This window comes from Diabrotica virgifera, chromosome 3 (assembly GCF_917563875.1).
Source record: "Diabrotica virgifera virgifera chromosome 3, PGI_DIABVI_V3a".
Classification (NCBI taxonomy): domain Eukaryota; kingdom Metazoa; phylum Arthropoda; class Insecta; order Coleoptera; family Chrysomelidae; genus Diabrotica; species Diabrotica virgifera.
Window position 1 is genome coordinate 277,872,134 of NC_065445.1, and position 16,018 is coordinate 277,888,151.

The 16,018-nt window shown below is 33.1% G+C and overlaps 1 protein-coding gene across 1 annotated transcript in view; it reads right to left on the minus strand.

Annotated features, from left to right (window-relative positions):
• Nucleotides 1–4,286, minus strand: part of LOC126882760 (uncharacterized) — a 47,751-nt gene extending 43,465 nt beyond the window's left edge. The window contains exon 1 of the mRNA XM_050647753.1: nt 3,843–4,286. Within this exon, the coding sequence (XP_050503710.1) occupies nt 3,843–4,286 (444 nt within the window). The remainder of the gene's footprint in view (nt 1–3,842) is intronic.
• Nucleotides 4,287–16,018: the final 11,732 nt, after the last annotated feature.

Consider the following 16,018-nt stretch of genomic DNA (forward strand, 5'->3'; position numbering starts at 1 on the left):
GATTAACTATTTAGTGGGAAATAAGCCACAATTAAATTGAAAAAATAATTTTATTAACGTTTCGAAGCCCAAATCGTATAGTATTTTGTATTTTGACAACGAAACCCGATTTGGGCTTCGAAACGTTAATAAAATTATTTTTTCAATTTAATTGTGGCTTATTTCCCACTAAATAGTTAATTATAACGACCTTGTTGCCGACTTGCAAAATCATGGAAAAATTTTAAGCAAGAACGTCATAAGCCACAGTAAAATCAACATGGCGATACGTGATCAAAGAGTGTTGAAAGAAAAACAATTATTTTATAAGGAAAATACAGTAGTTCATGTTCGGATTTTGACTCTGACGATTCTGTAAAGGATAGAGAATATTCTCCGCACACGAGTTCCAGTGAAAGTGATGAATCTTCTCCGAAAAAGGTAAGTAAACATTTTAGTGGCTTGAGACCTTCTTGCTGTAGGATATGTGGCTTGTGTCTTAATAAGTTATCTCTCTCTCTCTCGTTCCATCCCTCCTTGTGGAGTATTGGGCGCTTATGCGTTTCTTGGCCAAAAGTGTAAGATTGCTGTCTGGCCGGGACAACGCATCTTCTTTTGTTTTTATTCTCTGGATAAATTGTGAACTAATTCCCTCCACTCTCTTCTATCTTTTGCTCTCTTTTTGACTTCGCCCCATCTTAGTCCAATTTTTTCGTGTTCTCTCGTTGTTGTTCTTTTCCAGCTGTTGTCTGGTCTGCCCCTCTTTCTTTTCCCCTCTGGTTGGTATTCAAGTGCTTGTCTTGCTATGCTGCTTTGGTCTTTCCTTAAAGTGTGGCCGATCCATTTCCATTTTTTTCCTTGACTGTAGTAGATACGTTAGTTTGCTTTGTCCTTTCCCATAGTTCTGTATTAGTTATTTTATTTGGCCAGTATATTTTCAGGATTTTTCTTAGAGATTTGTTTACAAATGTTTGTAGTTTTTTAGTTGTATTTTCGTCCTGTTTCCATGTTTCTGCTCCATAGAGTAGTATACTTTTAATGCAACTGTTAAAGATTTTAATTTTTGTTGTTTCCGATATTTCGTTTGTTTGCCAAATTTTATTTAAAGCGTTGAATGCGTGTTGCGCCTTTGTTATTCTCGTCTGTATATCCTTTTTACACACCCCGCTCCTTTCCATGACAGATCCCAGATATGTGAACTTGTCTACCTCTTCTACTTCTTTAGCGTTTATCATTATTTTATTATTTGGATGGTTATTATTTTTTAGAAGTTTAGTTTTTTCTGTGTTTATTCGAAGTCCGATCGTGTCGGAGTACTGTGCCAATTTGTCAATTTTTGCTTGCATATGATTTCGGTGTTCAGTTATAAGGCAGATGTCATCTGCAAATTCGAGATCTTCTAGCTGTTTGAAAAGGTTCCACCTGATGCCTGTTCGATCGTCGATTACTTTCCTCATTACCCAATCTATCATAATAAGAAATAGGGTAGGGGATAGTACACAACCCTGTTTGACTCCACTTTCTATGGATATTGCTTCTGTTACTTCACCTGAATGTTCTAGTTTGGCTTTGTATCCTTCGTAGAAGAGTTTAATAAAGTTTATGATTTTTTGTGGTATCCCATATAATCTAAGGATTTTCCACATCTGTGCCCTATTTACACGGTCAAAGGCCTTTTCGAAGTCGATAAAACTCACATCTATATCTTTATTCCATTCATTTGTTTGTTCCAAGATAATTCTAAGGGTGCAAATGTGATCAATAGTGGAATGGTTGGAACGGAAGCCTGCTTGGTTGTTTCTCAGTTTTTTATCTAGTTCCGGCTTCAATCTTTCCAAAATGATTTTGGTCAGCACTTTGGATGTGGCACTTAGTAGTGTTATTGCACGCCAATTGTTGCATTTGCTCAGGTCTCCTTTTTTGGGTATTTTTATAATCAATCCCTCTTTCCACTCCTTTGGCAATTCTTCGTCCGTCCATATTTTATTCAAAAGTGTATGTAGCATCTCTACTGACTGCTCGGTGTCTGCTTTTATTATGTCAATGGGTATATTGTCGATTCCTGCGGCTTTGCCATTTTTTAGTAGTTTTAGGGTGTTTCCAATTTCTTCCATTGTAATTTCTCCAATATTCACTTCTAGCTCTGGTGATTCTACTTCATCTTCTATGATTTGAGTTATTTCATGCTTAGCATATATCTCTTCGAAGTATTCCTTCCATCTTTGTATTATTTCTTTCTCATTTTTTATCCTATTTCCTTGTTTATCCTTTACTTCTCGTATATTTCGTTGTGCTTTTCCTGTTAAGTTTCGTATGATTGTATATTGTGTTCGTAAGTCGTTTTCTTTCGCTGCTTCTTCTGATATATTTAGCATCTCATTTATATAGTTTCTTTTATCTTTTCTGGCTTGTTTTTTTACTTCTGCGTTTTTTGCCTTGTATTTCCTTTCAAGTGCCCTCTCTTCTTTCGATCCTTCCTTTTGTAGAATTTCTTCTTTGATCTTTTTTCTTTCTTCTATCAGTAGTAGAGTGTCTTTGGTAATCCATTTTTTATTTTGTCTTCTTTTTAATCCGATTGTTTCTTTTGCTGTATTCGTCATCACTTCTTTAAAATATTTCCATGTTTCTTCGACTGACTCTCCAGTTTGTTGTGATACTGTTCGGTTAATTGCCAGTTTCTCACTGAATTTATTTCTTATACATTCTTGTTTTAGGGCATCAACGTTGTACTTGTTCCTTCTGCTGATTTTTTGGTTTTTATCTCTGGCTAATTTCATTTTTAGTCTCGCTTTGATTAGCATGTGGTCTGATCCCACATCAGCACCTCTTAAGCTCCTGACATCTTGCAGCCAGCTTCTCCATTTATATTCAATTATTATGTGGTCTATTTGATTCTTGTATCTCCCTCCCGGTGATTTCCATGTTTCCTTATGTATCCGCTTATGTTTAAAGATGCTTCCGCCTATTAAAAGTTCATTTTGCTCACAAAATTCGATTAATCGATTTCCATTGTCGTTTCTCTCTCCGATTCCCTCCTTTCCCATCACATGTTCATGTCCTTTATTATCATTTCCTATTTTTGCATTAAAGTCTCCGATTACTATTTTTATATCTCTTCTATATTTATTATTAATCTTATTAAACGTTGTTTGTAGTTGCTCGTAAAATTCTTCCTTCTCATTTTCGTCGTTTTTATTTGTGGGAGCATATACATTTATTACTATTATGTTATAATATCTTGCCTTCAGTCTCGCCCAAATAATCCTTTCTGACACTGGTTCCCACTCTACTAGAGCCTTTCTCCCCTTTTGGGTTAGCAGTATTGCCACTCCCTTTTCGTGTTTGTCATTTACATCCGTATTCCCAGAATATATCATTAGCTGTTGGTCACCTACTCGGGTTGATCCACTACCATTCCATCTTGTTTCGCTTAGTCCGACAATGTCTAATTTGTACTTATCAATCTCTTGGCTTACCTGCTCCAATTTGCCGGTTTCGTGTAGGGTTCTTACATTCCATGCACCTATAAATATGTTCTCTCTTATGTCTATTTCATGTTTATCTTTCGTTTTTGCTCTATTTCTATTTTCGTCCTTGCTCAATTCCTTTTTCTGTGCCTTGTCTGTCGTGATTTGTGCTTTTGTTTGTGTATTTTCGTCTTCTGTTAGTTTTTTGGATTTCCCTGGTCTTCTTCTAGCTGATTGCTGTATTGATTCCATTTGTGTGTTTTTCCATCTATTATTAATTTATTATATTTTATTGTAACACTTTTACCCTTATTAATTTCTTCATTTGCGACTTGTCTTATTTTTTTCTGTGTTTGTAGTTCTTCTTTTGTTATGTCATTATTTATATATATATACTTTATTGCCTTTTATGTGTTTTAGTTTAGCTTTATTTTGCATGATCTTTTCTTTTTCAAACTTGTTCTGTAGTTTGACCAAACATGTTTTTTCTCCCAGTTTGATAACTTCTTCGATTTGAACATTGATATTCATTTCTTTTTCCATGAAGTTTCCTACTGTTTGTTTCAGTGCATTTCTATCGATTGTATCTATTGGCAAGCCTTGTATTACAACATTATTTACTTTCCTTTCCTTTTCTAGTCTTTGTACACGTATTTTCATATCGTTTAGTTCTTTTTTCATTTCTTCCTTCTCCTTGTGTTTAGTTTGGTTTTCTTGTTTAACTTTCTCCAATTCTGTTTTCAGGTCGTTTAATTCCTCCCAGTACTTTCTCTGTTCATTCTTTATCTCTTTTACTTCCGTTGTTAAATTTTTTGTTTCTGTGGTTAAGTCATGCATCATTTTAATAATTTGATCGAGCTTATTATCTTCGTTACGGGTTTTGTTAGGCGATCTAGACACTTTTTTACTTTTTTGGAACAATTCTTCCTCTTCTTCTCTGTTCCTCTTTCTATGGTCTTCTGATGTGTCGTCGTCCGAATCCACTTTGTATCTATCCATTATTTTTACCGGTGTTAACAAATTCGAAGCCATTTTTTGTGGCGCAGCGTGCATGTATTACTCACTCCCGTTACTTAATAGTCCAATCGGTGTTTTGTCACTGTTCGGTTTGCGAAAAAGTGCCGGGCCCGCCTCAAAAGCGCGGAGGCTCTTCACCTTATCAAACCTAAATAGTTACTGTTATTTATAGTTCGTTAATTTGCATACGATATTTTTGTTCTTTCCCAATAAATATAAGAAATTGTACACATACAGATTATTTTCACTTACTTATATTCACTCCCGTTACTTAATAGTCCAATCGTTATTTTGTAACAGTTTGGTTTGCGAAAAAGTGGCGAGCCCGCCTCGATGGCTCAAAATCAAGTCAGAACTAATTAGTTTCTGGTTTTTATAGTTCTTTAATTTGCAAGCGATATTTTTGTTCTATTCAATAAATGTAGATATAAGAAATTGTACTTACAAATTATTCTGCTTGTTTTCTTGGCTCACTTTCTGCACAATTTCACTTTGTCACTTTATGGTTTCTTTGGCGCTTTAAAAGCTTTTTAATTATAGCCGTAATAATCACAAAACTTGATAAAAGTTACGAGCACTCATAAACACGTCTTACCAATTCAATTAGAGATGGGACAATTCCTTAATAAGTTATAATAACATTAAATTTACTTTTTTAGTAAAACGTAACCATAAATAACCTGTTTTAATTTTTTTTATTGATAAAGAGCCATTAAGACTAATAATTCTATTTAAATTCGTTTGTCAATAACACGGTTTAAGACCAAAAAAGTATTTTATTTAGTAGGTGGCTTGGTCCCTTCTTGGTTTGATAGCGAACACCCAAATTCCATATTCATTAAACACACCCTAAATGGACCGTTTGATGAAGTAAATGTTGGTAAGAGTATTGTAAAGTTTGGTGACAACAAAAAGCTTAAAAAATATATATGGAGGACCAATAGTACTGAGCATAAAAAAATCAGGATATAAAGAAACTTTTTCAATATATTCCTCTCATAAACCAGCAGTTTTATCTCAGTATTATTGGAATCAGTACACGTAACATTGAACAAGACTATAACCAAGTTGATAAAGCATAGGAAGTAGACAGGGATGATGAAACAGATGTTTTTTTTAATAAAAAATAATATTGTAGGTATATTCTTGATTTTAGAATGATTCATTTTGTTATTTTCAAAAAGGTCATAAGCCACATTTATTTGTTTAATAAATTTTTTCTTAACAAATGCAGTTTCATTTTGTATCTTTCTTTAAAAAAATATATTTAATAATTTATTATGCATGTAAGGAATTAAGGTAAACATTATAAGATATAAAAATATGATTTCAGGATTTAGTCAAAACCTTTAAACGTGATTTACTCAAAACTTTTCAAATGAGGCTTAGGTCCCTTATTGCCCCGAGCCCTTCAATTGTGGTTGTGGTTAAAAGTTTTCTGTCTGTACCCATTCTTTGCAACACCATTTCGTTCGTAATATGATCGGTCCACTGTATTTTCAAAATTCTTCTAAAAAGCCTCATCTCAAAAGCTTTCAGCATTCTCATTAAGTTTACATTAACAGTCCAACAACAATAACAGTCCTTCGACAGCATAAAGAAGAATAGAGTGTACAAAACATTTTACCATCCGATATTGGATTTGCAGATTGAGTCTTTGGTAACACAGAAATACCCTCATCTTAAAAAAAATCTGTAATCGAGTAGAACCAGGGATACAAATGATATTTTACATTTGAAGTAAATCTCTTGTTTATCTTACAACCAATGTACCAAACGGCGAATTCGTTCAAATAAAATATAAAATATTCCTCACAAAAAATCTTTGCTTACTATGAAAAAGAACATATAATAAGATTATCGTTAAAAGCTCTTCAGCAGATTTTGGAGAAATAAAGGAAAAGTGCACTCAAGTTAGTTTTTGTTAAGAAACTATTAGAGCTACTCCAAGCTAAGGATATTATTTAGTTTAAGGCCATTGTGAAGATCTTTCAGTGGCCACTAGAGTCTATTATAAGAACCCCATACTTTAGTTTTGTAATGCCTTGTAATCATATGATAAAAGAAAAAGAACTGCAGCTTTAGGATAAGAGTTTCTTACAAAATATAAATAGTCTATAGCTATATTAGACCAGTAAGGATCTGTGAAAAAACGTCTATTTTTGGATGTGAGAGGTGGCATTCGGATTTTTGCAGATAAAGTTAGGTGACACCTTCAGTAATAATAATTGACTTATGCTCCTTCTCAAATATGCCCGGAACATTAATAAAAAAATTAATATATTTAAAAATTTCGAAAAACGTCGATTTTTTTCTGCTTTCTTTCTTGCTTATAACTTTAAAACGATTCGTTTTGGAACAAAGTCGTAGAAAAATAAAATAAAGATAATTGAATTTTGTATGATATATGACTGGTCAAAAATGTCTTAACGTATTACCTTTTCTGCAATATAGCAATAAATACAAAATAAGGGGGCAAAATACGCCTGTTGTTATTCAATGTTTTTAACCACTTTGGTGGCACTTAGAACCTTAGTAATTCGCTTAGGAAATTCTTTGTAACATACTTAAACCATGTACCAAATTTCATTAAAAACGACCTAATAGATTTTGCATAATAAATTTGCAATCTAAATGTTTTTAAAAAAGTTCAAATTTTTTAAAATCTTTCTGAACAAAAAGTAGACCATTTAGAAGTTGTCTAATTTTTTTTTACATATAAAGAGGTGCTCTACCTATCTAATACACTTTACAGAATTAAAATCGGATTATTTAAGGGCTGGCAATGTTTTAAACTTATAAACAATTTTTTGGCTTATAAACAAATAGCTTTGTTTAATAATAAAAAAATTAATTTTTAGCAATGCAAATAATTAAAACCGGTATAATTTAACTTAAACTTTCAAATGCTGTCAGCAGAATTGCTATTTTATTTTTTAATCAAAAGTTGTTCGCGTTCAAAAATTGTAATTTTTCGAATTTTTGAAAGTTCCACTGCGTTTATCTCAAAAACTATGCATCCTACGAAAAAACTTGTAAGAACATTTTTTGCTTAGAATTATCCAAGAAATACAAAAAAATGTTTTATTTTGCGAAAAATCGATGTTATGTAATTCCTCAAGTTCTTTGTTTATAACAATCTTATCGACATCCGGATCAACTGTTACTCAAAAAAATCGTGTTCTACGGGTCAAAAAATACATAAAAATCTTGGGTAAGTCCATCTAAATAAAGGAGCCCGTAGCACCCCCTCCTGGCCACAGGACTAATTTGTTTATAAGCCAAAAAATTGTTTATAACTTTAATACATTGCTGAGGCTGCTTAAACAATCCGATTTCAATTATATAAAGTGTATTAGATAGGTGGAGTGCTTCTTTATATGTAAAAAAATTGACAAATCTTTGTATGTTCTAGTTTTTGTTGTGCAAGATTTTAAAAAATTTTAATTTTTTAAAAAAAGTTTAGATTGCAAAATTATTATTCAAAATCTAGTAAGTCAATTTTAATGAAATTTGGTGTACGGTTTTAGCACATTACAAAAATTTTCTAAGCGAATTAGGAAGGTTCCAAGTGTAACCTAAGTAATGGAAAATCATTGAATAGGGACAGGCTTGTTTTGCCCCTTATTTTATATTTATTGCTATTTTGCAGCAAGGGTGATAAATTAAGACATTTTTAACCAATCGCATCTGATAGAAAATTTAATTATCTTTGTTTTATTCCTATACGACTTTGTTCCAAAATGAATCGTTTTAAAGTTATAAGCAAAAAAAGTAGAAAAATAACGAAGTTTTTTGAAATTTTTAAATATTTTATTTTTTTTATTAATGTTCCGGGCATATTTGAGAAGGAGCATAAATCAATTATTATTAAAGAAATTATCACCTAACTTTATCCGCAAAAATCTGAATGCCACCTCTCACATCCACCTAAAAACAGATCCTTACTAGTCTATATATAATTATTTATATATTTATATCTCCAATATACATATTTTATTGTAGGTCTGTTTCTGAAATTTGTAGGTCTATTTTCTGAAATCTGTACATTTTCAAAGTTAAAAGCATTGTTATTTTCTACAGAATGCTTACCTAAGACAGTAGTGTTTAATTGGTTGGTTTTTACACTATGTTTATGCGCAAAAATCCTTCTATGCAAATATTGGTGTGTTTGCCCAATATATGTTTAATTACAGTCTTTACATTTTACTTTATAAACAACATCCGACTGCTGATCTTTAGTAACATTGGGTTTAAATTGTGAAAAATATTTTCCGAATGTTTTTGACGATTTATGTTCAACATTGATGTCATATTATGCCAACATTTGTTCTGATTGACATAAAAAGGAAATAATAATATTTAACTTTCTGACATCCAGTATTTCTGCTCACCATGTTAACCCGTTATCGTCAACAACAGAGTTGTGTTGTTATTCTTAACATTTTTACAAATGGACTTTAAATCCCAAACATATTTGAAGTTGAAGACCTCAAAAGAGTCTTTATTTAGTTTCTAAATAATAAATAAGCTGTTCTGTAAAATACAGTTGCATTACTAAGTCAAGTACCTAACTAAGTACCTAGAGCCATAGACGTCGTATATAATATTTATCTATATTATGAATAACTATTACTATAGTGTGGCATACTTCTAGAATCTTATCTATTAAACTATGTTTAATAGGCATTTAAATATTTCCAAAAATGATATTTTTGGGTTTTTGAAATTAAAAATTTTGATAGACCAAAAATGTTGTCGGACCATCTTTTCGTCGGACGTTCTATTGCCCTTCTTCCGATTGGCGATGTGTCTTGTTCTATTCTCATTGTTCTGTTTTCTATGATTCTTTCTATGTGTTGATTTTATTCTTCTTTTTGCCTACAAGTTTATTTTCTCTATTTTACATCTTGCTCTTATTTCCTCACTTCTTACTCTAGCTCTTAGCGTTTGGCTGGTTATTTTTCGTAAAACATTCATTTCTGCTGCTATGTTAAGCTATCCGTCTTTGTTAGGGGTAGTACCAATTAATACCAAAATAAAAGAGCATATTATGTTAAGATAGTTTGGTCATGTTCAATATGCCAAGAGGAAGACCAAAGAAGAACTGGGGGAGACGCATAGATATGCAGGCCATGTCGGTGAAAGGAATGGATATTAATATAAACCAAAACCAAAGTAAGAAAGTTGTGAAGAAATGTAATTAGGGAAGTCGATCCGTCATAGTGATAAAGGCAAAGAGAATGACGATAATGATATAATCATTTTTGTGGCCTTTATTCTTGTTGTTAATTTTAGTGTTTCATTTAAAATATTTATTGGATTTCTTATCGCCTTTCTTAGTGGTTATTATTTTGTACAATGAGTAGAAGTTACTTTACAATCACTTCCATAAGAGCTCATTTGTTATTTGGTTTGCACCTGGTAATTTATCGATTTCTTGTTTTACATATTTTTGAGATATGTCGGATTTTCTCTTTATATTGGGCGTTTTTGTAAGATGATGAGCTCAAAACACTAGTGAAAAACGAAGTAAAATAAAATAAATTATTGGGGATTTCAATACCAGTATGGGAGACGAAGTCATTCATTCTCTCTTTGCCTTATCCCTATGCGGGGTCGGCTTCCCTAATTGCATTTCTCCACACAATTCTATCTTGGGTCATATCAACGTTAATCCCCTTTATCAACATGTCTTGCCTTATCGCCTCCCTCCAGGTCTTCTTTGGTCTTCCTCTCCTACTCCTTCCAGGAATCTGCACTTCAGGTATTCTTCGTATTGGGTGATTAACGTCTCGACGTTGAACATGACCAAACCATCTTAACCTATGCTCTCTCATTGTGGCATCAATTGGTGCCACACCTAGACTTCCCCTAATATACTCATTTCTAATTTTATCCTTCTTTGTCACTCCACTCATTCATCTAAGCATTCTCATTTCCGCCACATGCATTCGTTGTTCCTCTTTCTTCTTCACTGCCCAACATTCAGTTCCGTACATCATAGCCGGTCTTATGGCTGTTTTATAGAATTTTCCCTTCAGCTTCATTGGAATTTTTCTGTCACACAACACACCACTCGCTTCTTTCCACTTCATCTATCCAGCCCTAATTCTGCTGCATGCATCTCCATCTATTTCTCCATTACTCTGTAATACCGATCTCAGGTACTTAAAACTATTGCTTTTTACAATCAGTTCACCATCCAAAGATACCATTTTATTTGTAGTAACTCCATCTTTAAAAGAACATTCCAAATACTCTGTTTTGGTCCTACTAAGTTTTAAACTTTTTTCCTCCAGAGCTGTTTCACTGTTCCAGTTTTTGTTCTAAGTCTCTTTCACTATTTCCTACTAACACGACATCATCAGCATACATTAAGCACCATGGAATGTTACCCTGTAGTTTCGCTGTTATCTGGTCCAAAACTAATGAGAATAAATACGGACTAAGTACAGAGCCTTGATGCAATACTTTCACATGAAATTTATCAGTCTCTTCCACACCTGTCCTAACACTAGTCGTTACTCCCTCATACATATCCCTCACAATCTTTACATATTTACCAGGGACTCCTTTCTTATTGAGTGCCCACCACAGAATCTCTCGAGGAACTCTATCATATGCTTTGTCAAGATCAATGAATACCATATGAGCGTTTGTTTCTTTACTCCTGTATTTTTCCATCAACTGCCTTATAATGAAAATTGCATCTGTTGTTGATCTGCCCTGCATAAAGCCAAATTGATTCTCGGATATTTCGGTCTCTTCACGTATCCGTCTATCAATTACTCTTTCCCATATTTTTATGGTGTGGCTAAGCAGCTTTATAGCCCTGTAGTTTGTACACTGTTGTATATCTCCCTTGTTTTTGTATACTGCTAAAACAGGTACCAGTATACTGCTTCTCCATTCGTCTGGCATTTGTCCAACTTCCATAATTCTATTAAATAGACCTGCTAGCCACCTTGTTCCTGTCTCTCCCAATGCTCTCCATAGGTCCCCAGGAATATCATCTGGTTCTACCGCTTTCCCTTTCTTTATTTTTTGAAGCGCTTGAGCCACTTCCCCGTTTGTTATTTTGGTGACCATTGCTGCTGCTGTCTTCGTTGGCTCTACAGGCTGTCTGTCAAATTCTTCATTTAATAAGCTGTCACTTTCTCCATCTCTCTTTGACATCCCTTTCGTGAACTAGTATTTTATTATTTTCATCTCGGATACATCTAATCTGATTAAAATCTTTTGCTTTCTTTGCTCTCTGTTTGGCTCTGTCTGTATGGGAGACGAAGTAATATCTGGAATAAAACAAAGGTTTAACAAAAGAATCAGAAATAAAAACGGAAAAACAACAACACGTTTTTTGACCATAAAAATCAACATAAATTTAAATACAAGTAATTGGACTTCGTAAGTCCTAGGTTTTCACCCTACATGACCAGAAGTAGAACTGGAAGTTGATATTTGAATTCTCCGTGTAACTTTACATCGATTGATATACGATTTCACTAATTTTGAGTCATTTTTGCAAACTTTCGATCATAAACTTTTAACCGGAAATGACATCAAAATACTAGTCATTCTATCAGTTCTAATAATAACGTATGAGTTATATTCACGGTCAGACAGATGGAGAGACAAACAAGCATAAAACTGAAAGTATATACTTGTGCTCGTCTTGCGAAGGCGCGTCGAATAATATATCGCTTGGACTATTTCGACGACTTTAAAACAGTACTTCCGCTTGCAACTCTAAAACCAGAAGCCCTAGGTCAAATTTATCTTTAATATAATCTCACCTTTAATACCATCCTTGGGTTATAAGCTTCCATTCAATACCTGATTTGTCGTTCTATCTGGTCTAATCACGGAGGAGTTATGTTTACAAAGTCTCTGGGACAGACGCACATGGATAATTCAAAGTTTTCATATTTTTTCACAATGGGTGAAAACAATATTATTAGCTTCAGCAACAATTCATAATGTATTTTAAAATAACTTTTAATATTTACTTTGATCGATACCTTAGTTAGCCTCACTATATCTACGACCATGTCTAAATATCGGCAAACAACAACTCTCTTATACTTTCTTCAAGTCTTCAAGTGATTAGTTAGTTGCCTTTTGAAGTGAACGACCCGCTTCTTCTCTAAATTAACCAAAGTACGTTAAAATATCTGTTATAGATATAAATTTTGAAATATAATAACTCTCTTTGTTTGGCAATTTACTTCTTGTAAAGTTTGTGGGAACAAATTGATGACTGTAATTGAAGTTGACGTTGTCAAGATTGTGTAGCATGCTTGTTTGGTGGTCGTTATTAATTTTTAAGAGCATATATCGGCTTCTTTCAGAACTGTGGTTAACAACTTACGCACTGTTAATGGATATGTCTAAATTTTATGAAGCATACATTTAGAAAAAACTTCCAAGATAAGGGCAGCAGTTGATTGAATATTTAGAAAATAGAGGAGTTTATTAAAAATTCAATTGGCATAAGTCATAAGTGAATAAGGCAACGAGGATGATTCCACATGCATTTAAAACGAGAATTTAAGATATTCAATTGGCCAGGGAACCATAATAATTACTATACATAGGACACTATTTTTAACAAGATGGGTATTTCTTATTAACATAAGTTGCTTATGCTGGACATTGAAGTAAACTAAACCAAAATAACGGAGAGGACCTTAAGAAATCATGTGGTGGATATTAAAAGATGTAATAAAAGGTCTAACCAGGAAAAAAATAGTGTAAAATCACGGTTCTTAGACATTACTACGGTTGCCTAAATCGACTAACCAATGAACATTAAGGGTGCGATTACGTCACGAGAGTGTACTGTCATTTGAATAGTAATATGATTTTTTTCGAATCCTGAGAAAATCAAGTATTTTAGAAAAATTTAAACGCAGGATGAAATATTACATTATTACCGAGGGCGGAAAGCCTCTTAGAATAAACAAGCAGTTTCTATTGAATGAAATATTTGAAATTAAATATCACGCTTCTCTTTTATTTTCAGCCCTGTAACTTATTAAAATAAATATTATAGAAGTTTTCAGGGACTTTCGGCCCTCGGTAATAATGTAGTCTTTCATTCTGAGTTTAAAATTTTCAAAAATATTTATTAGTTTTCTCAGGATTCGAAAAAAATGAATACAATTAAAACACATTGAGAATTTTGACATGCGTCAAAATTTTGCATTAACTCAATGTAAAATTCTTAACTGTTGAATTCCAGCTTCCCTAATTATTTTACATCAAAAGACATTAGAAACTATTTGTAGAGGATTGAAATCTGTATTGAAAACAACTGTTAAAATTGGTCTACGTAATTAAACATATTCCAAAATTTTGTAAAAATGCAATACATTTTAGTTTTCAGCCTAAACTTAGGCCACACACAATGCAATAATGTTCACATGTTTGAACTGTCAATATTTTTATTTTATCATCTATTGCTTAAAAACAATACAGTTGATAAGATACCCTCAGTTGCGGAGAAAGTATTAATAATAAAAGATTATTTATTCAGTCAATGGTGTGAGCACTGTCAGTTAAATAGTAACGTGTGGCCTAACTTTTACACGCATACCTATTGTGGCAAATGTATCATATTTTTCAAAATTTTGGAATGCATTTAAATCGTAGAACAATTTTAACTTTTGATTTTAATACAGATTTTAATTCTCCACAAGTATTCTCTCATGACTTTTGATGTAAAATAATTAGGGAAGCAGGAATTCAACAATTTAGAATTTTACATTGAGTTTCCTATGGCCCTTTTTACGATTCACCACCCGGTATAAGATAAAATGTGTATCATTTGTCTTATTATTTCATAATAACACAAATAATACACATATATACACAATAACACACATTCAATGATCGAAAATCATTTAAAAATATGGGAATGTGAACTCTTGTGACGTAAAGTCAAAAATATAAGTCTCCCCACCACCGTCGGTCAAGGCAACCGTAATAAAGTCTAATAACCGTGATGTAAAATGACCTGAAACGTGAAAAGTCCTAATATAATTTGGTGAAAGATGGCCAATATTATTAAAGATACTGCTATTGAAATACCTAGAAAGCCGTTAGGACAAAAGTTAAAGAATAAATAGGTAGGCCACATATGTTCATAACTATAGGTACAGAGTGGCTAAACACCCCTTTAGGGGTTATGCCGCTTAAGATCTCTAGAATCTAGAACTTTGTTTTGAGATAGATCAGTTCTCATTTTCTTTATTTAAAAGTAAAAGTAAAAGATGGTTTTGTTTGCTTTCGATTCAGAGGGATGCACAATCGCTGGACAGCTGTTTCCACCATTTCAGGCTTTATCAACACAGCGCTAGCGTGCACTCCTCTGGATCAAAAAACAGCTCAACCATCAATTATTTAAGGGGAATTTGAAAGATCGTTCAAATTCCCATTGGGACGTGATCCAGCGACATCTTATAAATTGTAAAAGTCGCAGATTAAGGATGTACCAGAAAGAACTTTCAACACGAAAAGTCTCAGATTTAAATAACTATTTGCCATTTTAATTTTATTAAAGTGGTGGATTCTGCATCTGAGACTCTTCAATTTGTTTCTTTATTTAATTTTCTCGGTTATACTACGAGGTGTGCCACTGATATAAACATATATTTGGTGGTAAAGACGTAGTATCTCTTATAAGAATAGGACTGACTAAGATGGGCAGGACATCTAGCAAGATCACAGCAGAACAACCCTTTTAGAAGAATCCTTATGTCACAACCTGTGGGAAGTAGAAATAGGGGTAGGCCAAAACTCAGATGGAAGGATGGTGAAGATGAGGATGGGAGAAAAATAGCCGCAGCAAACTGGCAACGGTTGGCAATGGATAGGACTGACTGGCGTAATAGACTTCGGAAGATCGAGGCTCTTTCTTAGGGCTGTAGCACCATTGATGATGATGATGATGATGAATTTTTTCGGTTATTTTTCTCCACTGTTTCCTATTTCTGGTTTTTTCTTTCTATTGTCGTATACCCGCTTTGTCATTTATTACTTTTTGTAACCATGTATATCTTGGTCTTCCACGTCTTCTTTTGCCAGTTGATGTCCATTTCAATATTGAGAATATCGACGTAGTTGATCCTGATCTTCATATTTGTCCTAACCATTTTACTTTTTGCTGTTTTATTTTACACACTATATCTTCCTTAATATCTTCCAGTAGCTCAAGTTTCGTTCTTTGTCTAAATTAATTTTTATTTATTTTTATTGGTCCTAATCTCCTAATATTACTAATATTACTCTTAGTATTTTTTTAACCTACCTGAATTAAGACACGAAATAGAAATCAGTTTTCAGGAAGTAGAGATAGCCATAAATTTACTCAAAAATAGAAAGTCACCAGGACCAGACGGAATAACCAACGAGCTTCTAAAATACGGAGGAGAAAGTATATAGGCTATTGATTATGTACTATAGAAAGGAACTACAACGTTAACGGGGTTTTATTACTTCATATGGTCAATGAATCTCTATATATGAAAAAACCGCGGAGTGCTACCATTTAA